The sequence below is a fragment of the Sorex fumeus genome, unplaced genomic scaffold (assembly GCF_029834395.1).
Source record: "Sorex fumeus unplaced genomic scaffold, SorFum_2.1 ptg000020l, whole genome shotgun sequence".
Lineage (NCBI taxonomy): Eukaryota > Metazoa > Chordata > Mammalia > Eulipotyphla > Soricidae > Sorex > Sorex fumeus.
This window is the reverse complement of record NW_026606077.1, coordinates 21,158,919-21,186,195: the sequence shown is the minus strand read 5'-3', so window position 1 is coordinate 21,186,195 and position 27,277 is coordinate 21,158,919. Positions and strand designations below refer to the sequence as shown.

The 27,277-nt window shown below is 40.5% G+C and overlaps 1 protein-coding gene across 1 annotated transcript in view; it reads left to right on the top strand.

Moving 5' to 3' along the window:
* Window positions 1-24,214, top strand: part of EPDR1 (ependymin related 1) — a 32,478-nt gene extending 8,264 nt beyond the window's left edge. The window contains exons 2-3 of the mRNA XM_056113415.1: window positions 20,749-20,957; window positions 22,534-24,214. Coding sequence (XP_055969390.1) covers window positions 20,749-20,957; window positions 22,534-22,730 — 406 coding nt within the window. The 3' untranslated portion in view covers window positions 22,731-24,214. The remainder of the gene's footprint in view (window positions 1-20,748; window positions 20,958-22,533) is intronic.
* Window positions 24,215-27,277: the final 3,063 nt, after the last annotated feature.

Below are 27,277 nucleotides of genomic sequence, written 5' to 3'. Positions count from 1 at the left end.
TATATTTCCCCAATTCCAGTAAAATTCTTCCATTTCCGCCTCTTTATAATTTTTATTTTACCCATCCTTTAAGAAAAAAATTCTCTGCTCCAACCAGCTAGAACACCACTCTCTTCTTTTGTTTCAAGTCAACCTCATACTAACTCATTTTTGCCCTCTGATTCTCTCCTGAACCCTCACCAATCAAACTTTCATAATCAGAACACAGAAACTGTGAGGTCAAGATCAGTAGGCTTCTCATTATTAATCAGTCAATTCTTTATCAGACCCCATTTGGTCATCTCCTCCATGCTGATTTGTTTTCTTCACATGACACCACCTTCACCGGGGTTCCCTCATCCACTTCCTCCTCATTTCCTCTCCTCAGTCTCCATTGGTTTTCCTACTCTTCTCTTGGAACATTAATGCTGGATTTCTCCAGGCTTAAGCTCTCCATCCCTTTGCTTCTCCTCTACACTCCTCTCATGGTGATTTCCTCTAGATCATAAGATGAATTGTCATCTGTCCACAGAGAACTCCTTCGTGCTTCTCTATCTCCAGCTGAGACCATGCCCCTGAACTCTACACTCATATATCCAAGTGCTTGGTGGAATTCTGTGTTTAGGTCTCAAATAGGGATCTCAATCTCAGCACATAGACATCAGTGTATCCTCTGTAAACAAACCTCAAACTAGTTATTCTTTCATATTACTTTCTCGGCTAATAGGAACTTTAGTTTCATAAGACCAACCCTTGCTTGGAGTCTTCTTTTATTCACATATCAGCAAGCAATCCATGAGCAAATACTATTTATTAGATACAAACCCAGATTTTGAGTATAATCTCACTATGTTCCTGGTCCAAACCTTGTCACTCTAGGTTGAATTTTTTGCTGGAGGCTTTGTCCGCTTTCGTCTGTTCTCAACATAGTAGACTCAGTGATTCTGCTAAAAATATGTATCATGTCACTTTTCTGCTCGAAGCTCTCCAATGCCTCTTTCTGCTTCAGAAAAAAAATATCCTAACAAGGGCTGACACTCCACAGCATCTGTACCCAACCCCCTGTACATCTCCCTTTGTTTGTCTTTTGATGCTTTTGTTTGGAGGTGAGGGTAGTGTTCTGTGCTTACTCCTGATGGATCATGGATCAGTGCTTGGGATTGAACCTGGGCTGGTATGTGCCTTATCCACTCTTCTATCTCTTCAGTTCTACGTCTCAACTTTGACCTCCTCATTCTGTCAGTCTATCCATCATCACCTTCTCACCAGATCCAGCCCTCTACCTCTATTTCAGCTTGCTTATCTCACCCATGACCATTGCGTGGCTTTACATTGTTCTCTCTTCTTAGAAAATCATTTCCCTTTAAAGTTGGATGACTCACTCCCAAGTTGGACTGTCCTCTTAACTTTGTCTGATTCCCCACCTTGCTGCCATATGTATATAAGATACTATTGTTTAATAGACTTCATATTTTTAGTCTTTTCCGCATCTACCCTCCCCTCCCCCCTTTACCCAAAAAGGCTCTGTAAGGTCAGAGATTTTTGCCTGGTTGCTGCTGTTTCTCTAGAACCCTAGAATAGGACCTAACTAAAAAATATTTTCTAAAGACATAGTAAAATATGAAGAAATTATAACATGCCCTTTTAGAAAACATCCAAAATGCAGATATACAAATAAAATTAAAGATTATCTGTAACTTTTCAATCAAAAGGACTACTATTTATTATCTTATGAATATCCTAGGAGACTTCTCGATGCACATTATGGAGATTGTAGCACTGTCCTCCCATTGTTCATCGATTTGCTCAAGCAGGTTCAGTAATGTCTCCATTGTGAGACTTGTTGTTACTGTGTTTGGCATATTGAATACGTCACGGGTAGCTTACCAGGCTTTGTGATGCGGGTGAGATACTCTCGGTAGCCTCTCCGAGAGGGGCAGAAGAATCAAACCCAGCTCGGTCAGGCAAGCCTCGCACAAGGCAAATGCCCTACTGCTATGCTATAGCTCCAGACCACACTGTGTGCAATTTGCAATGGATAGAGCATTGGACTATGTAGATTATAGCACAAAATGTCTATGATAGAATTCCCCTGCCTCAACACTATATATATATATATATATATATATATATATTTTTTTTACTGTAAATCAAGGTACTTCATTGAAAATGGAAACAAATTTTCCATCCTAAATTTGGGATATGATGTGTCTACTCCAAATTTTGTTGCATTCGGGTGGTAATAATTGCTATCTGACTTATTCATATTTGGCAATGATTTATGTCAAGAAAAATTCCTGCCAATAGCTAAATAGAAGAGAAATGACAATGTTGAATCAAATAATTGTCATCGCTGCATGATCATTGCACCCTGCTTTTAAGAACACTAGCATAATTTTTGAAAGCAATTTCTCAGATATTGTTTGTTCCCCTTAATCTTTGCAGTCAAATGCAAGATTAAAGATGACATAAATATGCAATGATTTTGCATTAAAGTATGGTATGAGATATGTTATTCACTTATTATAATGAAGTTATTAAATCGTAAAAACACATAACATTAAATGTATATTAGTAACTTTTATTATACACACTATATGAATTTAATTGTCTGACATTCTGGTAGAGGTTAAAACATTAGTGGTTAATGAAAATTGTGCGAAGGTAGTGAGAAAAATAGTAGATAAATGTTGGATAGTACAGCATGCATAAAGTTGTGGAAATAACTTGAATTTTCAATTGTGAATGCATGATCTATGCACATTTTCTCAAAACCCACAAGATAATAAATGAGTCCTTGTATGGAAATATGGGCTTTCATTTCTTTAAAATATATCCATATATAGATATAGTTTTTAAAATATATATATATTAAGATTGACACCTTGATTATTACAACCACGTCAGAGTAATTAATTTTTGTAAATAAGAAAGATTCCAATAGTATGAGGGAAATATGAGTATTTTCTGTATTTTAGAAAACCTAACATTACTTAAAATTTTTATAATGTATATTAATATATAGATAGTATTTAACAGTGGGTAGGGCATTTGCCTAGAACTCTGCAAACCCCGGGTTCGATTCCTCCACCCCTCTCGGAGAGCCCTGCAAGCTACCGAGAGTATCCTGCTCACATGGCAAAGCCTGGCAAGCTACCCGTGACGTATTTGATATGTCAAAAACAGTAACAAGTCTCACAATGGAGACGTTACTGGTGCCCGCTCAAGAAAATCAATGAACAACGGGAGGACAGTGCTATAGTGCAGTTTGTATCATCTATCTTATTTGTAGAAGAATAACTTTCAGCCAAAAATTCTACAGACTCTCCATATTTTGGAAAGTGTTAAGCAGGATAATAGTGGTTCCCCTCTGGAAGGCAGATCAAATATCTGCCAGAAAAATCCCCCAGATTCCTTTTATTTGCAAAACACTTCGTAGTCACTCTTTCATCAAGTGCTGTTCTCAATATGTGTTTTACTCTTCAGTCTCTTTTGGAGAATGTCCCCCAGTATGGGTCAAGTTTACCAGAACCCGGCCATTTCCTTTAGAAGCAGTGCCTCCTGAGTGGAGAGACCCTCTGAGAGGCATTTTACCAGATCCCAGCAGTTTCCTTCAGAGCAGAGACCCTCTGAGTGGGGAGACCTACTGAGAATCAGTCCTCTACCTGGGTGTGTATGGTACACTCAGACTGCCAAAGAAATAGAAAACTCCCAGGACAGGTGGCTTCCAAACAGGAGAAGGCAGCCATCCCTACACAAAACTGTGTGGTAGTGCTTTGGATGACTCCTACCCTTCACGAAAAGCTGATTTTATTGTGTATAAAGTTCAGTTACGGGGCTGGAGCAATAGCACAGCGGGTAGGGTGTTTGCCTTGCATGTGGCCAACCTGGGTTCGATTCCCAGCATCCCATATGGTCCCCTGAACATGGCTAGAGGTAATTCCTGAGTGCAGAGCCAGGAGTAACCCCTCTGCATCACCAGGTGTGACCCAAAAAGCAAAAAACAAAAAAACAAACAAACCAATAAAAGTCCAGTTACTTGGAAAGCTCTAGAATGTGAGCTCTGCTAATGAGTGAGAGCCACCAGCCTACTCTAGAAGAATCACAAGAACTCCCTTAAGCCCTTTCTGCCTCTTAGTCCATTCTGTTATTATAACAAATTCCAAAGTTTGGGTGGCTAATAAACAACAGAAATTTATTTCTCAAGTTCTGGAAACTGGATGTTTGATCTGCTGGTGCCAGCATGCTGGAGTGAGGCCTCTCTTCCAGGATGTAGACTGCAGGTGTACACAGGGCGAAGGAGTCAGCTTGCTTGTTGGAACCACTTCTCTAAGGGCACTCATCCTCTTCATGACTCCACCCTCATGACCTAATTTGCTCCCCAAAGCCTAACTCCCACTACACTAACTTTCCAACCTAGAAAACATCAGAGTATAGAATCAGAGGAATTTGCTGTTCTGGAATATCACACTAGTTGCCAAAGATGCTCATGGATAGGATGATGAGAGACACAGGGTAGAGGGGCACAGGCCTTCCTTAGTCTGATGTAGGATTGTCAGATGCAGGTAAGGAATCATACATCATGAATGCTTGTGACCTGATGGATCCCCTGACTGGTGTGTATTCCAGCAGTGGCTCTGATGAATGCAACATACTCTGAGGTTTCTTGAACATACTTGCAGTGAACTGAGGAGAGCTAGAATATCTGCACTGACACCAACAGTTCTAAAACATTACCACTCTTAACCTTACAGAGACACCTATTTATTTATTTAATTGCATCACCGTGAGATACACAGTTACAAAGCTGTTCATCATGTAGTTTCAGTCATACAATGATCCAACACCTCTCCCTCCACCAGTGTCCATTTCCCATCACCAATGACCCATTTCCCTCCTCCTGCCTGCCTCTATAGCTCTATGGCAGGCACTTTCTCTCTCTCTCTCTCTCTCTCTCTCTCTCTCTCTCTCTCTCTCTCTCTCTCTTTCTTTCTCCCCCTCCCTCCCTCCCTCTCTCTCTAAACACTGTGGTTTGCAACACAGATACTGAGAGTTTATCGTATGTGTTCCTTTACCTACTTTCAGCACACAGTTTCTATCCAGAGTAATCATTTCCAAAAATCTGTCTTAACGGCAGAAACACCTTTTGCATCATCTAGAATGGTTAAGACTTACTGCCACAGTGTCTTACCAGAAAAATGTATGTGTGTGTGTGTGTGTGTGTGTGTGTGTGTCTGTGTCTGTGTCTGTGTGTGCTGTAGAGATAGATAGGTCCTACCTACAACAGATAGGGTGCTTCCTTGCACTTGGCTGACCCAAGTTCAATCCTTGCCATTCCATTTAGTCCTCCAAGCACTGCCAGAAGTGATCCCAGAGCTTAGAGCCAGGATTATCCTCTGAGCATTGCTGGGTGTGGCCCCAAACAAACAAACAAACAAACAAACAGAAAAGCAAAAATAAACTGATCATATGGAACATTCCAGTTGGAAAATCAGTTACTCTCCAGAGCAAGAAACTCCAGCCACTATGGAGTTGTCTGAACTGATTCAAGTCAAGATGGAATAGTAATTGCTCTAAATCTCCAGAAAAACTCTTGGTAGTGTTTTTGGGTAGAAGTGAGAGACAGAGGCAGCAAGTACAGAGAAAGTATGGAAGATCCCAATTTGAAAAAAACAGAATTGACTTGTGGACAACCTGTCCTTGCACGCAAAAGGAAATACTCAGTTCCAAGTTTAATAACCAGATAGAGAAGGGAGCACCAAATAAAGGGTGTTGGGAGGATCCTTCCAGGATGAGAGATGCATGCTGAAAGTAGACTATAGACCGAACATGTTTGCCACTTAATGCCTCTTTTGCAAACCACAGCACCCCAAAGGAGAGAGAAAACAAAATGGAATGCCCTGCCATTGGGGTGGGGTGGGATGGAGGGGATGGGGGTTGGGAGAGATACTGGGAGCACTAGAGGTGGGGAATGGGCACTGGTGGAAGGATGGGTACTCAATCATTGTATAACTGAAACCCACAAGCACAAAAATATAGTAAGTCTACAACTGTACCTCATGGTGTTTCACTAATAAAAATTAAAAAAAAAAGAATTAGAGTATGAAGTTGGGGATGATCCACTCTGATTCAAGAATGGCTTCTTTTGTGAAGGATAAATATGTATTTTGTTACCACTTAAAATATGAAGATGAATTTAGAGTTTTTTGCATGGTTTGTAGTCTTTCCTTCTTTTACTAGTCTGAGTCAAATTTCAGGGAGAAAGATTAGTCTTCATGTGTTAAAATAGAAAGATACTTTCTATGTGTGTTTTGTGTTTTGTGTGTGCGTTTTGTGTACCAACTTGTTAGTACCTTTGTACAAGGTCATCTGTTAAAAATTTTTTTATTTACCTGCATTACTTATTTTGATTCATATTTTAATTTATTCAGCTTGAAAACTTACTCAACTAATTTTTTTTTGGTGGGGATTGACTTTCATTGGGTTCACATGAAAAGTGCTGTTACTGTTTGACAGATTAACTTGGGGGATATATACAATTCATTGAGCATAGTAAATTTTTGCTTAAAAGTTTTTTATGGGGGTCAGAACGATAGTACAGCTGATAGGGCCTTCTATGTGGCCGACCCGGGTTCAATCCCCAGAATCCCATCTAGTCCTCCAAGCACAGCCAGGAGTAATTCCTGAGAGGAGAACCAGGAGTAATCCCTGTGCATCGCTGGGCATGACCCAAAAAGCAAAAAGAAAAAAAGCTTTTTATGGCATTTAAAGCTCTGTAACAGAGGTCTGACTGACATCAAATTAATTTTTACTCTTAATATTTTTTCTGCCTTAATTTCGTACGTTGCTTCTATTGTGCTTAAACTTTATGAATTTCCTTAGATTATGTCTACTTAAGAGAAATTTTATCTTCTAGGAAAATTTTATCTTCTATTTTTGGAAGTTTTGACATCTATTTTCTCTTTGTGTTCCTAGTAGAATCTCTCTTTTGTTATCCATATTGGTCTCTTATGTCTGACTTCCAAATTTCTTATCTTTTAGCATCTTTTATCACTATTTACGATTTTCTTCCAATTTCTGTGAAAATATCTTTTAATTGTTTGCTTTTGCTCTTTATTTATTAGTTGTTTTCCAACCTAATCTGTACTTTCTATTTTTATATTTATGATTTTAATTATAAAACTGTCACTTGAAAGCCATAATAACTCATGGTTATTTTGTTTCTTAAATATAGTCTTATCCAAAATTCAATTTTATATAAAAATATGACTTGTTAAGGGAATAGTTATAGTTATATTTAAGAACTGTGGTGATTGGTATCTTTCTTCTGAACATAAAGTCTATCTTCATGGAACTAATCTTGTGCTTTCGTAAACTCCTTAATACTTCTGATTTTTAGTTCTGCAAGTTATAGTCTATCAGGACAGCATGGGTACCTCAATTCTAATAGACTGCTTCATTCTTTTATTGGTAGTGGAACAAAAGTCAGTTTGAACCTTTGTCTCATAAAATATTTTTATTTTTGTCTACAGATAAAATACTATTTGCCTACATATTTCAGATAGACCACTGGAAAAAATGTTCATCTCTTCAATAGCTTGATCCTTCTTTTCCTCTTTTAAACTAGGATGAAAAAAAGTAGCATCTGTCATCTTACAGCTTCGTAACTTGCAAAATGAATTATACTTTGATTTTATTTAGTTAGATAGTAATTTTCCAGTTATGACATGTGAATGACATGAGCTGCAATAGTGAGTTTATGTCTAACACAACGACTTTGAAATAGTGTTTTGCTTTTATGACTCATAATCACTGCAGGGTGTAACTCAATCTGTCTGTAGCCAGAATGGCAAGTGGCTGTAGTTCAGTTCTTCCTCTTAAGAGTCAGACAGCCAAAACACATTACTAATTTATTATATTGCATATTAAATCAATCAAGATATTGTCCAGTTTCTCCAACAAAAGCCAAAGTATTTTTGTAATCACAAAACAATATTGGTCCACTCCTTTTTCTGTAATTTAATATATCTTAGATGGCCAAGCAGTTCTATGTGGATGGGAAGAATCACTGGTCCCTCTTTGGGAAGGAAGGAAGGAAGGAAGGAAGGAAGGAAGGAAGGAAGGAAGGAAGGAAGGAAGGAGAGAGGGAAGGAAGGAAGGAAGGAAGGAAGGAAGGAAGGAAGGAAGGAAGGAAGGAGAGAGGGAAGGAAGGAAGGGAGGAAGGAAGGAAGGAAGGAAGGAAGGAAGGAAGGAAGGAAGGAGAGAGGGAAGGAAGGAAGGAGAGAGGGAAGGAAGGAAGGAGAGAGGGAAGGAAGGAAGGAAGGAAGGAAGGAAGGAGAGAGGGAAGGAAGGAAGGAGAGAGGGAAGGAAGGAAGGAAGGAAGGAAGGAAGGAAGGAAGGAAGGAAGGAAGGAGAGAGGGAAGGAAAGAAGGAGAGAGGGAAGGAAAGAAGGAGAGAGGGAAGGAAGGAAGGAAGGAAGGAAGGAAGGAAGGAAGGAAGGAAGAAGAGAGGGAAGGAGGGAAGGAGAGAGGGAAGGAAGGAAGAAGGGTAAATAAGAATGAGTTTGATTTAAAATGAGTTTGACTCTCATTCTGACACCATTGCTTACTACAAAGGTACACCGAGCTTCATATTTTCACATTGCTTAAAAGAAAATAAATAAAAGAAAGCTCATAGTATGAGCCAGAATTTGTCAGTCTGTAGCTTTGCCTACATTTTTCTTTTTTCCAGTCTGACAATCCTTATTAAGTGCAGGAAAACAATTGTTTCTTGGTTATAAAAGCTATTGAGATTCTTTATATCAGAACCTGTCAGGCTTTAGTAGTTCAAAATCCAGGATTAGCCAAATCCTTGTGTCTGGCTGCTTCTGGAAGGGAAGTCTCTCACAGTTCCTATAAATAATGATAACATGTATGAATTGGTGGCTTTTGCTTATTTCATTAAAGGTGCTTTATGTAAATGTTTTACTTAATGTTTCAGAACATTGTACTGAGATGAATGTCCACTTTGTAAGAATACATATTATTGCTGGGTCAAATGGGAGCTCAGTTTCTAATTTTTTGACAAGCGTCCATGTTTTCCAAACTGGCTGAACCAGTCGGCATTCCCAACAGCAGTGAAGGAGAGTCCCTTTTTCCCCACATCCATGCCAACACCGGTTGCTTTTGTTCTTTTGGGTGTGGGCCATTCTCTGTGGTGTGAGCCGATATCTCATTGTTGTTTTGATCTGCATCTCCCTGATGATTAGTGATGAAGAGCATTTTTTATGTGCCTTTTAGCCATTCGGGTTTCTTCTTTGAGAAAGTTTCTGTTCATTTCATTACCCCATTTTTTGTTGGAGTTCGATGTTTTCTTCTTATGGAGTTCAACCAATGCCTTGTTCAACCCCTTATCAGATGGGTATTGGGTGAATATCCTTTCCCATTCTGTAGACTGTCTTTATGTTTTGGTCACTGTTTCTTTTGAGGTGCAGAAGCTTCTTAGTTTAAATAGTCCCATTTGTTTATCTCTGTTTTCACTTGCTTGGTCAGTGGCATGTCATCTTTGAAGATACTATTAACATCAATGTCTTGGAGGGTTTTGTCAACCTTGTATTCAATGTATCTTATGGATTCTGGTCTGATGTTGAGGTCTCTAATTCATTTTGATCTGTACATGGTGTTAGGTAGAGATCTGAACCCATTTTTTTACATGTAGCTGTCCAGTTTTCCCAGCACAATTTGTTAAAGAGGTTTTCCTTGCTCCACTTCACATTTGTTGCTCCCTTATCAAAGATTAAATGATATATACTTGGGGGGAGGGGGTCAGCATATTCAACCCTGTTCCATTGGTCTGTGGCTCTGCCTTAGTTCCAGTACCATGCTGTTTTAATTATTACTGCTTTGTAGTAGAGCTTGAGGTTGGGGAGGTTGATTCCTCCCATTAACCTTTTCCCAAGAATTGCTTTAGCTATTCATGGGGTCTTATTGTTCCATATGAATTTCAGGAGTGTTTGCTCCATTTCTTTGAAGAATGTCATGGATATCCTTATAGGGCTCACATTAACTACCTTGGGGTATATTGCCATCTTGACAATGTTAATTCTCCCAATCCTGTTAATTCTCAATGTTAATTCTCCTAATCCCTCCATGAGCAGGGGATATGTTTCTATTTTCTTGTGTCCTCTTTTATTTCCTGAAGTAGTATTTTGTAGTTTTCTTTGTACAAGTCCTTTACCTCCTTAGTTAAGCTGATTTTCCGAGGCGTGATTGTGAACAGGATTGCTTTTTTCATGTCACTTTCTTCTCTATCATTATTTGCGTATAGGAAAGCCATGGGCTTTTGGGTATTGATTTTATAGCCTGCAACTTTACTATACAAGTCTGTTGTTTCTAGGAGTTTCTTGGTAGAGGTTTTAGGGTTCTCTAAGTATAGTATCATATCATCTGCGAATAGTGAGAACATGATTTCTTCCTTTCCTACCAGGGTGCCCTTAATATATTTTTCTTGCCTAACTGCTATTGAAAGTACTTCCAGTACTAAATTGAACAGCAGTGGAGAGAGTGGTCGTCCTTGTCTTGTCCCCGATCTTAGAGGGAAGGCTCTTAATTCTTCCCCATAGAGGATTATGCTTGCCATAGGCTTGTGGTAGATGGCTTTGACTATATTGAGGAAAGTCCTTTCTATACCCATTTTGGCGAGAGTTTTCATCATAAACAGGTGCTGAATCTTGTCAAATGTTTTCTCTGCATCTATTGATATGATCATATGGTTTTATCTTTCCTTTTGTTGATATGATGGATTATGCTGATTGATTTCCAAATGTAAAACCATCCTTGCATCCCCGGGATGAATCCCACTTTATCATGGAGTATGATCTTTTTGATGAGTTGTTGAATTATATTTGCTAGTATTTTGTTGAGAATCTTTGTGTCCATGTTCTTCAGGTATATAGGCCTCTAGTTTTCATTTTTGTGGTGTCTTTGTTTGCTTTTGGTATTAGGGAGATATGAGCCTCATAGAAACTGTTTGGGAGAGTTTCTGTTACTTCAATTTCCTGGAAAAGCTTGAGAAGAACAGGCAATAGGTCCTCTTTAAATGTTTGGAAAAACTCACTAGTGAATCTATCTGGGCCTGGACTTTTGTTTTTGGAAGACTTTTGATTACATGTGGAGGGATGGGTAAAGGATCATTGTATGACTGTAATGCAAACATGAAAGTTCATAAGTTTGTAACTGTACCTCATGGTGATTTACTAATAAACAAATCAAAATGCTTTCAAAGGGGGAAGGAAAGAATACAAATTATTTTCCTCAGAATTCTGGTGATGCATGTTCCAAAGTCTGAGTCGCCACTGGCACCAGGGTCTTTGCATTCTTCTCTAAACACGTGGTTGTTAGAAAGCCAGATCCCCATTGCAAGATGGCACAATGTATTGTTGTCATATGCTTCAAGAAGGCCCTTTTGTGGCATGCATGACATAGCTTCCATGTTGGGAGTCAGGCAAGAGAGGAGGGGTGGGAATGCCTGACAGGTTTTCCAAGAAAGGGATCACTTCACCAAGCAACAATATTCTCTCTGTGTTTTCATCATACCTAGATGTGTTAGTCTTTATTAACTAGGAGATGTCATCTTCTGTGTAAATAAAAGTTATATCAGTGCTTTTCTTGTCTTGTTAACCATGAACTTCTGATAAGTACAACTAACATTACACTGGTGTGCATATCTTATATGTGTGAGGCTCTGTGCTCAATCCCATCATTCTTGACCCTTAGAAAACCCTAGGTATTACCTTAGAATCCCTAAAACATGACCCAGGTGGTCCTGAGGACACCCAACACCAAAGAGCCCTCAATACAACTCTAGACCTGAGCATTGAACCTTTGCTTGGTTGACTGAACATTGCTCAGAGTGAATCCAGGGTCCTTTAAGCATTGCTTGGGAGGTTCTCCTAAGTTTTAAAACTAATAACAAAACTTTCTAAAACTGAGATTATATTAGCTTTGTCAAGTAATCATCGTAATCATTACTGAGCTTCAAAAATAAAGCTTTTTTTTAATACTTTCATGCAAAAAAAATTAAAATTGTGGACACATAGCTCACCAGAAGTAGGTAGAAGAAAATCTTGAGTCCTTGACTTTTAGAATGTAAAAATATTAGTAATATCCTATAAACACTTCTGAGCTCTATCCGTTGATCCCCATATGGTCCTTTGAGGCCCATCCAAGAGTGGATTCCCCCACCAACAAAAAAAATGTAATATCTTTATGAAATTTATGCAACATTGATTAAAATTTCCATAGAGAAAACTGAATCCAACAGCATGTTAACATATAATATATTATGATCAAATAAGGTTTATTCCAAGAATAACAGCACAACGAGAATAAAAACCAGTTGATTCAATTTTGGGGAGTTTATCAGCTTTTACAAAATATATGTGTTCATCTCCTTAGTGTCCAGAAAAGAGTTGATTAATTCAATTAGCATTTCTGATGCAAAACATTCAGTAGGACTTGATGGGTGCTTCTTCAAAGATATAAAACCTATAAATAAATAAATAAAGGCCCTCCCGTTGATCATCGATTTGCTCGAGCGGGCCCAGTAACGTCTCCATTGGAGACTTTGTTGTTACTGTGTCTGGTATATCAAATACTCTTGGTAGCTTGCCAGGCTCTCCGAGAGGGGCAGAGGAATCGAACTCGGGTCGGCCATGTTGGCCGCTTGTAAGGCGAACGCCCTACCCGCTGTGCTATCGCTCCAGCCCATAAAACCTATATAATTATTAAATTGCAATATTGACATTATAGCTTCATTTATCACTAAACTCAGGAAGCAAAAATATTTATTATCTCGTTTTAGTTACAATTGAGTTGGATTTATTGACCAAATTTATCAGAAACGTAAAGCAATTTGAGGCACAGGAATTATAAAAGAAAAACTATCTCTTCCAATGATATTAATGCAACATGGAAAACATGAAAGAAATAAAGAACAAATTAAACCACAAAAAATTCAGGACCATAGTAATAAGATAATTCTGAAAAATTAGTAACTTATTCTTTACCAATAACAGTCCATTAGAAGTTATAGTGGAAGAGAAGTTCTTGTTTTAAAAATAAATGATAATACAAAATAAACTACCTAGGTCTAAAGTTAATGGAAATGTGAAAAAAATTGTGTATGAAAAGTGTCAAAATTTTGCTTTAACAGAATGATTTGAAAGTATGCAATGAAATTTTAGGAGGAATATGAAGATTCAACATCATCATAGATACTGAAAGTCTTCCTATACTAATATGTATAGCTAAGTCAGTCCCTCTCCCACTTGCCTCAGCAGTTGTTGACTTTTTTAGGGGGAGTTAAATGAGTTGATTTTATGTTTTATATAGGAAAATTAGAGATCCCAAATGTTAGAAAAACTCTGGAGAAGAAGGGGGACACAATGGGAAACTAGCAAAATAGCAAACTAGCAAAATAGCAGACTAGCAAAATATTATGATACTGTCAAATTTCTGTAATTAAAATACTGTTACATATACACACAAATCTAGATGACTCAGTGGAATAAAAAAATCCTAAAACAGAGCCTCATATATCCAAAGTTACTATATGATAAATCACTGGGAGGAAGGTAGCCTTTTTAATAAATAGTTTTAGAATTACTATAAAATGATAAAATTACTTCCATGTCTCACACAACACACAATAAGGTCCAAGTGAGTTTTTAAAAATAAAGGAAAAATCTTCCTGGTATTTACTATTCTTGGGTGTAAGTCTCCCATTCTGTTATTTTATATTCCACAAATGAGTGCAATCTTTCTGTCTGTCCCTCTCTTTCTGACTCATTTCACTTAACATGATACTTTCCATGTAGTACCACTTGTATATAAATTTCATGACTTCATCTTTTCTAACAGCTACATAGTACTCCATTGTGTAGATGTACCAAAGTTTCTTTAACCAGTCATCTGTTCTCAGGCACTCGGGTTTTTTTAAGATTCTGGCAATTGTAAACAGTGCTGCAATGTACATACAAGTGCAGATGTCATTTCTACTATACATTTTTGCATCTCTGGGAACATTCTCAGAAGTGGTATTGACTGGGTCAAATGAATGGTACTTGATCATTGTATGACTGAAACATAAACACAAAAGTTTGTAAGCCTGTAATTGTATCCCATGGTGATTCATTAAAAAAATATTTTTTTAAAAAAAGGAAAAATAACAGTGTTTCTTGTGGAACAGGAGAGGGGGTAGGGGGAGTTCTGAGTGTCATATAGTAACCTGCCCGGGACCCTTCGGCTGTTGACCCTGTAAAATTTCTTTAGCGCTCTAGATTTATTCAGTCTGATGCATGCATGTTATACACATACAATAGTTCAAAAGGAAAACCCTAATATCCTTTCTTCCTTATCAAACAGGGTTAAATCCAGGTTTAACAACATGCTTTGTTGGCAAGACTGCCAAGAAAACAAACACTTATTCATACACATAGAGGTGCAAAATTGTATAATTTAATGAAAAGAAATGATAATATTTTTAAAAAGTACTTTTCTGCCTAGTGGTTTTACATCTAGTAGTTTACCCTAAGTTTACTTCTCTGAAATAATAAAAATTATTTCTTGAAACTTTTTGAGCAATAACACAGGAATAGAAAGAACCAGTGATCGCCATTGGGAGACTTACTAAAATTATGATGATCAAACACAATAAATTACTAAACATCCATAAAACAAGAATTAAGACAATATCTTTTAACAGTGGAAATATCAAGGTGTAGAAAATATGTATGAAAGAAAAACAGGCCGGAGCGATAGCACAGTGGGTAGGGCGTTCGCCTTACACGCAGCCAACATGGCCGACCCGAGTTCAATTCCTCCGCCCCTCTCGGAGAGCCTGGCAAGCTACCGAGAGTATTCAATATGCCAGACACAGTAACAACAAAGTCTCCAATGGAGACGTTACTGGGCCCGCTCGAGCAAATCGACGATCAACGGGAGGGCCTTTATTTATTTTATTATTTCCCATGCAGAAGAGAGAGGTTAGTATGCATACATAAATTTACTTATTTTTTGTCAAAAGACATAGGGGACAAAAATTTGAAATGAAGCATATTGAAGTAAATAAACTTTTTAGTGGTATTAGGAAGCATGACTTTTTTATTTTCAGAGAAAAGATATGCATGTATAAAACAAAAACAAGGGGGGAAACCTATAATTTTAAATTTTCATTGGAAATGGCTATAAGAATTCGTGATGTTTTGAAATGTTTCATGTATTGACAGTATGCCTGCCTGGTGCCCTGACACAGCTTTCTGAAGTTGTCTTCTACTAGAACTCAGAATTCCCTATACGCTGAACATGAATCCATTTAGAAAGTCAAAGCCCTGTCTTCAAAAAGAAAAAAAAAATTAATTTTTTAATTTTATAAAGTACTTCACAATATTTGATTACATTTAATATTCAAACACCAATCCCACCACCATTATATCTTCCCACCATCATATTTCTAATGTTTCCATCCCTAACCCAAATCCCTGTCCCACAGCAGAACTGAAATAATATAATTTGTATTGTTTGTAATGAAAAACTTCTGAAAATGCTACAAAAAGATCCTTAGAGGAAAGATTGTGAAGATTGTTGTATTTCTCCCAGGGGTCATTAAGCCCTTTTACAAGGGCTGGAGCTATAGCACAGCAGTAGGACGTTTGCCTTGTGCATGGCCGGCCCAGCAGAGCCGGGTTCGATTCCTCCGCCCCTCTCGGAGAGTCCGGCAAGCTACCAAAGGTATCTCGCCTGCACAGCAAGGCCTGGCAAGCTACCCGTGATGTATTTGATATGCCTAATACAGTAACAAAAAGTCTCATAATGGAGATGTTACTGGGCCCGCTCGAGCAAATCAAGGAGCAACAGGAGGACAGTGCTACAGTGCTACAAGAGATCACTACCATGTTGTTAAAGGTTGAGTCTTGTGTGTTTTTACATATATTCACTGTAGGACTGCTCTCCCGTTATTCATGGATTTGCTCGAGCAGGCACCACTAATGTCTCCATTGTAAGAGTTGTTGTTACTGTTTTTGGCATATAGAGTACTCATGGGTTGCTTGCCAAACTCCGCCGTGCAGGTGGGATACTCTCGGTAGCTTGCCGGGCTCTCCAAGAGGGATGGAGGAATCGAACCCGGGTCAGCCATGTGCACGCCCTACCTGCTGTGCTATATTTCCCTCTAAGATTGGTTGCCTCCTACTTTGAACCCCATCAAATGTGGCGCGATACTCTTGGAGTATGGGTAGGGTGTGTCCTATGAAGTGTTGCAGCTGCGCAGTGCAGGATTAGGTTCACTCATAGGTGAGGCTTGTCCTGAGCGTGTGGAACTAGTGGCCATGAGCATAGCTGTGGTTGAGTTCTGGAGGTTTTGGGCTGCTGGGGCTGGGTCCCTTGGTGTATGGAGGGGCCTCACCCGGCCTCCTCTGGGGCTCCCAGAGTGAAACAGCCTGATGCAGGGTCCGGCGGCATGGTTATGGTGTCATGAAAAAAAAATCTTGCAGTTATTTTCCCTGCTTCAGAACTTAAGTTTTCAGGAAACAACATAAAAAGTTAATTGAGATCTCCCTGCCAGGAACCAGCTCTGCTCTGCTGATTGCACTGGGGCTGCCTCCTCCTGGCACTATGCTTTGCTTGGTGTCTGGCCAGAGACGCCATGGAAATGGCAAGTTGATGCTGACTCCGGGCGGGCCTGCCCCTCTTGTCCTTCATGTTCTTCAGGCCCCTCACTTGCCTATCCATACCCTTAACTGTAGAGTGTGGACTCCTGTCCACACAGCTTCCTTTGATTCAGAGCCAGGCTTTGATCTGACCTGGATCCGTTTTTTGTTGGCTCCATCAATCCTCTCATCTATAGGTTATTACCGACAGAGCATCTCAGGCCAGTGACTCATTTCAACCCTGGCTGATCTCTAGGTTTTGACCTTATTCTCCTGGACTCCAGGCCTCTATCCTATTTACACTGAGAAATGATATCTTTTTCTAATTTTTTGTTTGGTATTAAGGCCACCGGAAGAGCCTGGCAAGCTATCCGCTGTGTATTCGATATGCCAAAACCAGTAACTACAACTGGTCTCATAGCCTTGTTCCTGACGCCCCATTCGCTCTCAATGGAACGACCATCTCCGAATGCAACAGCTATGTGTACCTAGGTCGAGAGGTCAACATGACAAATGACCTGGCACCCGAGCTGCGCAGGAGGAAGAGAGCGGCTTGGAACGCCTTCAAGAACGTCGAAGAAATAGCTAAGAGGACGAAGAACCTCCGGCTCCGGGCACATCTCTTTGATTCCACTGTTCTTCCTGCATTAACATATGCCTCAGAGACCTGGGCCCTATGCAAACAAGATGAGAACGCCATTCAGGTCTCCCAAAGAAGAATAGAAAGAGCTATGCTTGGAATATCACGTTTCACTCAAATGAGAGAACGAATCCGGAGTTCTGACATCCGTCAACGATCAAGGATCAGGGACGCTGTCTCATTTGCCAAGGTGTCGAAAATCAGATGGGCTGGTCACGTAATGAGATTTAAAGACGACCGTTGGACTAGAGCTGTTACTGATTGGATTCCACGGGATGTCAAAAGACCGCGTGGCCGCCCACCTACCAGATGGTCAGACTTCTTTGTCAAGGTCATGAACGATCGGTTTGAGGCCCTCCATGTTCCCGGAGCGAAGAGATGCCATTGGGCAACACTAGCACGCGACAGGGACAAATGGAGACGTTACTGGCGCCCGCTCGAGCAAATCGACGACTAACGGGAAGTTAAGTGATTAAGTGAAGTGATTAAGGCCACACCCATCTGTGCTCAGGCCTTGCTCCTGGCCCTGTGCCCAGGGATCATTCGTGCAGTGCTCAGTGGACTGTGTGTGGTATTGAATTCAATGGCCAATCAGAATTGGCCACATGCAAGGCAAGCACCTAAATCCCTTGACTTTCATTCACCTGGAGAGTTGATAATCTTCTTTCTCCTGATCATACCCAGCTATGCTCAGGCTTATTCCTGGCTCTGAGATCACTTCTAGCAGTGCTCAGGGATGCCAGGAATAGAATCCCTGTGTCAGGCAAGTGCCCTACTTGCTGTACTATTGCTCCAGCCAGAACTGATATCTTAACCATGAACATTTCCATGTATACACACAAGCTACTATGTCACCTGTAAATCTTTTCATAGCTTTATATGGAGAAGTAAGGATACTCATCCAGATAGAATTTTGAGGGAAAAATTATGTGGTAATATATTATTATATTTGATTTTCCCATTTTGTTCAGGTTTTCTGTTTTACTTATGGCATGGTTCACATAACATTTGTATAATATGATGTCCCTTTAAAACAATAGATATTTTGAAAACCCAGAAAAGTACATTTGAAAGAAAACATAATCATGAACTTTACCTGTATTCAGATCACTCAGAATTAACAACTAGTCATCTTTGGAGATAATTGTTTCCAGTCTCTAATTCCTAATTTAAAATAATGTTTTACTTCTATTCTTGGGAAGCCATGACCTTAGGAAACAGTGCTGTTGGCAAGGTTCCTTTCCTTCTGTCACCTTCTCTGACCCAGCAGGGCACTGCAGTGGCCCAGGCTTCTTGCCTTTCCCAGAGCAGCTGTGCTGGCAGCTGTTCTGGGTTCCAGATGAAGTTTCGAAGACCCTGACTGTGTTCACAGTAAATGCCACTTGTGAGTCACACAAGGTTCCAAGCAGACAGGGAAAACTAATTAGAACAAAGGAAGCACCGTGACTTGGAGGGGATGGGAGAAGGGATCTTCCAGGCACGGCTGGGTGTATCCAACCTAGAAACAACTGTTGAAATATTTTCATTTTTGCTCTTCTTCCATTTACATGTCAGAGAGTAGTCTTCAGTGGCTTCTGCGTTTACATAAAATACTTCAGTCGAAGGGGCTGGAGCAATAGTACAGCAGGTAGGGCATTTGCCTTGCACGCATCTGACCTGGGTTCAATCCCCAGCATCCCATATGATCCCCCAAGCACCACCAGATCTAATTCCTGAGTGCAGAGCCAGGAGTAACCCCTGAGCATTGTCGGGCATGACCCCCCCCCCCCCGCAAAAAAAATTAGTTGCAGAAGAGAATGCTAGCAATTACCAAAGTGACACCCTTCTTGGACTTCAGCTGGGTGAACCTGGTGTGGACCAAGTGTCCATCCTCTGAATGGCCAGGTCACACAGAGCCCTGGCTGATAGCTCCCGCTTCTCTGGGTCTGTATATGTAGGAACTGAGGGATGTTCTCCAGAAACAAACACCTCATATGGGAGTATTATGCAGTGAGGACTAGAATGACGGTGAGGTCTGTCTGCCATGAGCACATCAGCAAACGTTGCATGAAAAGGGTCAGGAGCAGGACTTGTAAGTGGACAAAGATCCCCGTGTTTATGATCTGTTTGAGTGCTAATGCTAATGTGACTGAGCTCACATTTTCTTCCACGGGGCCCCTGGTTCTCATGGCTGGGATTTAACTGCGTGGGAGAAAATGGGCACCATCTCACCTCAAACTCCTTCGAAGGATGTAGAGATTGGTCTGCAATCTGCATGTTTGTTAAGCAAGACCAGCTTACCTTTCCAGTACTATCATTGAATGGATGCTGCCTTTCATTCTATATTCTTCCCACTTCAAAAGGTCTGTATTGGAATTTTGCCCTTGCAGGTCATTTTAAATATTTTCCAGAATAGTATATTAGATTGACATATGATTTTTGTGTGTGCTGGTATTGATGGTTCTGTATTAGTTTCCGGAAAACTAAAACACAATGCTAACAGTTGTGCTATTTTCAACCCAGAGTGGTTATTAATGATAGTTCCTCTTAAGAAAGTAAATCTTTAGTTCAAACTTGGATGGAGTTCAGGCTGTGGGAGGTGGGGGTGGCTGGTGAGCCTCTCAGACTAAGGTTTGCATCTTGACTGTCTTCATTGCTGATAAAAGGGACCCTTCTAGGTTCTTCTGTTCTCTGATGTTGCAGATTTTACTTTCTGAGTTAGGGCCTGCACCGTCACTCTGCTGTGTCAGCAGCAGTGACCTGTGTCAGGCTGATGGACAAACACAAGGAAACTCAGCATACTGCCTGAAACCATGCGGCTTTATCAAACACCCAGGGCAGGGTTGCAAACAACCCAACATGCGAAATGCTGGTGGGTTGCTCAGTGACTCCCACACCCAGTCTGAGGGCACCTCCAGCTCATTCCACACATGGGCACAGGCTGAGAGCTTTTGGGAATTCTCAGCTAAAGGAAGCAATTGCTTTGTGTTCTGCTCAAGCCCTGCCATGTGAGGATCTCCCTCCCACAGTGCACTTCTTCCCACTAGAGTCCCTCTGGTGACAATGGATACGGTGGGAGATGATTCCTGTCTCCTTCTCATGGGGGTTCTTAATCTTCTGCCTTTAGTATTCCCCTGCAGTTCCCAGACCTGGTACTATAAGAATGGCAAGCAAACCTGTAGCTAAATGATGGCTCACAAACCAACTGTCAATCAAGGGTCCTGTATTCTTTAGTTCCCTGTCACCAAATCAGAGAATGGCATGCACTAAGAAATCCAGTGAATCTTAACGTTAGGTATCTGAATTCTCTTTTTTTCTCATATAAGTAAACAACTACCTAGTAAACAAAACATTTACCCCCTTCTTTTAAGAGTAATTTATATTCAAGGCATTTGGTCTCTATGCTGATAAAAGAAATGATCACAAAATAATGTCCAGAACTTTTTTTTCTATTTTGATCTTGCAGATTATTCGAATATATTTTGCTCTTTAATGATGGAGTGATGTTTCGGATTGAGCAATCAACTAAGCAGTGCTCCAAGTTCACCCTGACAGAGCCCTGGGACCCACTGGACATTCCCCAGAACTCCACCTTTGAGGACCAGTACTCCATTGGAGGGCCGCAGGAGCAGATCACTGTCCAGGAGTGGTCGGACAGGAAGTCGGCGAGATCATGTAAGGTTTGAAAACACATCCAGGTGTTGCAGCTCAGGAAGCATGAGGGGAAAGGATGTTGAGTCCCTTAAGGAAGGTCGTTGTTAGGGAAATTTCTAAAGTTAATCAAGTTTAGCCCTCTTCAAAGTCCCTGTGGACCCTGTAAATTGGTTAGCACAGAATCTAAGCTCTGAATTAGAAACTCCCAGCTCACAGGGCTCAGATATAGCACAGGGGTTAAGACACTTGCCTTGCATGTGACTGACCCCAGTTAGATTCCCTGGCACCATATGGGGTGTGGTACCAGAAGTGATATATCATACCAGGAGTGATCCGTGAGCAATGAACCGAGAGTAAACCCTGACAGTGCAGAGTGTGGCCCACAAAGCAAAACAAAAACAAACCAAAACCAAAACCAAACAAATAGAAACTATCAGCCTCCTAAGACCACCTGTAAGTTTCTTTCACTTTGCCTTTGAGATTTAATGATTATTTGAGGTCTGTTAGTGGGAGGTCCTTTTTTGAAAGCAATTTTTGTATTGCATGCCTCATCATTTCTGAATGTTGCAATGGCCAAATCTACTGCCATCATTGGGAGTATTTTCTTTTACTGATTATCTTATATCGGTTCTGCTGCCAATTTGTCCACCCCCAGCAAGACTGTTTAAATATAGTTGTTATCTGCTGTGGAAATCCTCCCAAAAATAACAGAAGGGTTGAGGAAGTGACTCAAGTGATAAAACACAGGCGTTGTCTGGTTTCAATACCAAGGGTTCCTTTTAGCTCTGTCTGGAGTGACTCTCCCAACTAACTAAAGTTATCAAATATAGAACTACCATTGTACACAAAAAGTCTAGTATATATATATACTAGAAAGAAATGAAAGCAAGAGTTCAAAGAAATAGTTAGCCATTTGTGTTTACAGAGACATTATAATAGTGAGAAAGTAGAAGCAACCTACCTATAAGCAGATAAATGGATACACTAAACATGTTACACAAATACAGTGAAATTCAAGCATTGAAAGGAACACTAATACTGACACACAGCACACCATGTGTGAATCTTCAAGGAAATATATTAAAGGAAGAAAAACGTCGGGGATTACTGCAGATTTACGTAGAGAATGGAAAGTAGATGGTGGTTTGGGAGGGCTGAGGAGATGGGGAGAAGGAAATGAACTAAATAGTAGGTGGAGTTTCAATTGGGAAGAGTTAAAAAGTTCTGGGGGATGAGAGGGATGCTACAGTGGGTAAGGTGCTTGCTTTGATCACAGCTGACCTGGGAGTGACCTCCAACATCCTATATAGTCCCCTGAGCATTGCCAGGAGTGATTCCTGAGTGCTGAGCCAGAAATAACCCCAGAACATTGCCAGGTGTGGCTCCAAAACTAAAAAAATAAGTTCTGGAAACAGATGGTAGTTATGAGTCCCATTATTTATATGAGACCCTCTGAATGCACCTCCTGCCACTGAACTGTATTGACAATGGTTACAACAGTACATTTATGCATATTTTATATATTACTATGATAAAAATAACATCAGAATTTTACCTATCTTCTAAACTAAAAAGTTACCTTCCCTTCCTCTTATAGATGAAACCTGGATTGGCATTTATACACTCAAGGATTGTTATCCTGTCCAGGAAACCATCACCAAAAATTACAGTGTGATATTCTCCACGCGGTTTTTTGACATAGAGCTGGGCATTAAAGACCCTTCAGTGTTTACACCCCCGAGCACATGCCAGGAAGCCCAACCGGAATGGACAAGTGAGGACTGCCCCTGGTGAGCCCTGAATGCAGAAGCAATTGCCAGGGGCGCCTGGAGCCTGCAGACCCCACTCAAAAGGGACTTAAGTGGGAAGAGAGGCGAACCTCCATTGGAAATAAACCCCATAATTTCACAAACATCATTGTAATTTTTCCTGTATGTATGTGCTGACTGAGAGGCTGTATTTTCAAATGGGTGTAGAATGGAGAGTGTGTGGTGACAGGACTGAAGCCACGGCTCACCCCATGGCTTACGAGTTTCTCAAGCCTGTTGGGGTGTTTCCCTGTACACGGACAGCAGTGGTGGGTTGCCTCATCACAGGACTGTTTCGTTGTTCACATTCCTGAATATATCATTGTGGACACTTGTCACCACAGTCAGGGTGGTTTATAGTCACTGTAGACAGTGGGAGGTTTACTGCCCACACCAAGGTGAAGACTACTCATTCTCTCCCTCTGGCACCCTTTCCCCCAACCTGGCCATTCACTAAGTGATCCGTTCAGGTCGATTCTAGACTTATGAGCCTTATCACATGACTCAATTGGAAGATAGGTAAAAACATGAATGTTTTGGGAGAAAATGGAAAGCTATAATGAAAAGTAACACTTTTTTCCAGAAAGATTTTGTAAACAAGAGTCTGGAAAATTTTTGTGCAGACCTGGGTAAGAATACACCAGATATGTTTCCTTTTTTGATGTAAGAATACTAATCTGTAGTCTGAACCATAACATCCTTATCATTCAATGTAAAGAGGTAGGGAGCAATCAAAAACCAGAACTGGACTTAGAGTGAGGAGACCAGTTGAAATGCAGGACTAGAGTTCCCTTGCACTTGAACTCTTTGAATGGAGTAATGTACTCTGCTTCCCCTCACAGCCTCCTTGCCCCAGCCTTCTGCCCTTCCTTCCTTGCCATCTCCCTCCTGAGCTTTTGGGAGCTGCTCTCAGGCCTGGATTGCATGCAGCCGGAGCATGCTGATCTCTGTATTTGCTAGGCTATGTGCTAAGTTTCACTTATTACACACTCACAAGACTGAGTGAGCTCCTTGAGTACAGGTACCTTCTTCTCTTTCATTTTATATGTCCAGTACCAAGTAAGTGCCTGGCACATGATTTGTATGCCCAGTACCAAGTAGTGCCCTAAACGTTTGCGAATGGAGAATATCAGCCTCTCCTAGCCTTTGTATCTACACCCGTTAAATGGCATTGGGTTTGTTGATCTCTAAGGAGAATTCCAGTAACAAAAATTGATGTTTCTAGATTCTTCAAGTATTGTATTTCCTCTGACTATATCTAACATCTATTACAAGAAAAATGTGTGACACCTGTATTACACTGAAAACCAACTGTATTACCATTTACCTATATTAGTTCAATAAACAGACTTAAGTGCATCATGAGACATTCTTGAAACATTATCTTTATGATAAATATGGATTAACTTGGCTTAAAGAACTTGAAACTGTTGTCTAGTGAATAAATAAAATAATGTTATCAAAGTTGAATTCAGTTTCATCTTTCAAAAGTCACCATCTTAAAGTACACTTACCTGAAACAGATGTCTTAATGATTCATTTTTGTTTTGTTATTGTTTCTGTTTCTTTGGGGCCATATCTGGTGGTGCTAAGGGGTTACTCCTGACTCTGCTCTTAGGGATCACTCCTGAAGGATTTGGGGTACATATGGAATTCTGGAGATCAAACTCTGGTCAGCTGCATGCAAGATAAGCACCCTCCCTGCTGTACTATCACTCCAGCCCCCTCTCAGTCTTTTTTTTAAATTTAATTAATTAACTAATTTTTTTAATAGTGAGACATCATGAGGTACAGTTGCAGACTTACATATTTTTGTGTTTGGGTTTCAATTATACAATGATCAAACACCCATCCCTCCACCAGTGTGCATTTCCCACCACCACGGATCCCAGTATCCCTTCCACCCCCCAGCCCCCATCCCACTCTGCCTCTGTGGCAGGTCATTTCCCTCTCTCTCCTTTTGAGTGCTGTGGTTTGCAAAAGAGGCATTGAGTGGCAATCATATTTGGTCGATAGTCTACTTTCAGCATGCTCTCCCATCGTGGGCGGATCCTCCCAACACCCTTTATTTGGTGTTCCCTTCTTTTTCTGAGCTCCCTTTTCCCCTAACATGTGTGGTTGTCCTCCGGGTCATTGAGTAAAATTCCTGGTACTAATCTCTGCCATTCTTGGGTGTTAGTTTCCTATTTTGTTACTTTATGTTCCCCAGATGAATGCAATCTTTCTATGTCTATCCCTTTCTTTCTGAGTCATTTCACTTAACATGATACTTTCCATGTAGTACCATTTGTATGTGAATTTCATGACTTCATCTTTTCTAACAGCTACATAGTACTCTATTGTGTAAATGTACCAAAGTTTCTTTAACCAGTCATCTGTTCTCGGGTACTCAGGTTTTTTCCAGATTCTGGCTATTGTAAAGAGTGCTGCAATAAACAGACAACTGCAGATGTCACTTTGGCTATACTTTTTTTCCTCTCTGGGATATATTCCCAGGAGTGGTATTGCTGGGTCAAATGGGAGTTCAATTTCTAGTTTTTTGAGACTCATCCATACTGTTTTCCAAAAGGGCTGAACCAGTCAGCATTCTCACCAACAGTGAAGGAGTGTCCCTTTCTCACCACATCCACGCCAGCACCGGTTGCTTTTGTTCTTGTGGATATGGGCCAATCTCTGTGGTGTGAGGTGATATATCATTGTGGTTTTGATCTGCATCTCCCTGATGATTAATGATGTGGAACATTTTCTCATGTGTCTTTTAGCCATTCGGATTTCTTCTTTGTCAAAGTTTCTATTCATTTCATCTCCCCATTTTTTGATGGGGTTGAATGTTTTCTTTTTGTGGAGTTGAACCAGTATTTTGTATATCCTTGAAATTAACCCCTTATCAGATGTGTAGTTGGCGAATATCCTTTCCCATTCTGTAGACTGTCTTTGTATTTTGGTCACTGTTTCTTTGGAGGTGCAGAAGCTTCTTAGTTTAAGATAGTCCCATTTGTCTATCTCTGTTTTCACTTGCTTGGCCAGGGGTGTGACATCTTTGAAGACACTATTAGCTTCTATGTCATGAAGGGTTTTGCCAACATTTTCCTCAATGTATCTTATAGATTCCGGTCTGATGTTGAGGTCTTTAATCCACTTAGATCTTACTTTTGTACATGGAGTTAGGCAGAGATCTGAGCCCATTTTTTTGCATGTAGCCGTCCAGTTTTGCCAGCATAATTTGTTAAAGAGGCTTTCCCTGCTCCACTTCACTTTTCTTACCCCCTTATCAAAGATTAGATGTTCGTATGCTTGGTGGGGAGGAGTAAGAATATTCAACCCTGTTCCATTGGTCTACAGCTCTGCCTTTGTTCCAGTACCATGCTGTTTTAATTATTACTGCCTTATAGTAGAGTTTGAAGTTAGGGAGGTTGATTCCTCCCATTTTCTTTTTCCCAAGAATTGCTTTAGCTATTCGTGGGGGCTTATTGTTCCATATAAATTTCAGGAGTGTTTGCTCCACTTCTTTGAAGAATGTCATGGGTATCCTAATAGGAATTGCGTTGAATTTATACAGTGCTTTGGGAAGTATTGCCATTTTGACAATGTTAATTCTCCCGATCCATGAACAGGGGATATTTTTCCATTTCCTCGTATCCTCTTTTATTTCCTCTCAGTCATTCTTGACCTGATTTTCCCCTCAACCCTCACCGACCATCATCATCCCAAGCTGTATCAGAAGAGTTCTTAAAGATATTTATTGCCTTCAGCCGGGTATCCTAGAGGAAAGGGCTGTTCAGATAGAGAAGGGAGCACCAAATAAAGGATGTTTGGAGGATCCTCCCAGGAGGGGAGATGCATGTCGAAAGTAGACTATGGACTGAACATGTTTGCCACTCAATGCCTCTTTTGCAGACCACAACACCCAAAAGGAGAGAGAGAACACAGGGGATTGCCCTGCCACAGAGACAGGGGGGATGGGGGGATGGGGGTGGGAGGGATATTATCCATGGTGGTGGAAAATGGGCACTGGTGGAGGGATGGGTATCTGATCATTGTATAATTGAAACCAAAGCACAAAAAATTGTAAATCTACAACTTTAAAAAAAATAAAATAAAATAAAGGGGAAAAAAAAGATATTTATTGCCTTTTGTCAAACTCGTTAGTCAATTCCCAGGTACAGGCTTTGAATGTCTCTCTCTCTACAAGATCTTCATACCTCAGTCCTTGCTTTTTCTCCAAAGCTATCCTCTCTTTCACTAAGCACTGTCTAAAGTCTCACCAAACCCTTGATACCTCCAAGGCCCAAGCAGATCCCTGGAGTCACAGAACAAGCAAAGGCCATCCACAGCTAGCATCTGGAATGCACACATGGGGACCCTTTCACAGAAGCCTTCTTGGTGGTCCAAACAAGGATGCCTTTGGGGCAGTGTTTGTTCTACCCTGGCATGGCCCCACACCTCTGGGAGCTGCTCATTTCTCCCATCTACTGAAAACACGTCAAATTAAGGAGCAGTGTCACCCTGTTCAGAAGAGTTAAACTAGAGAGA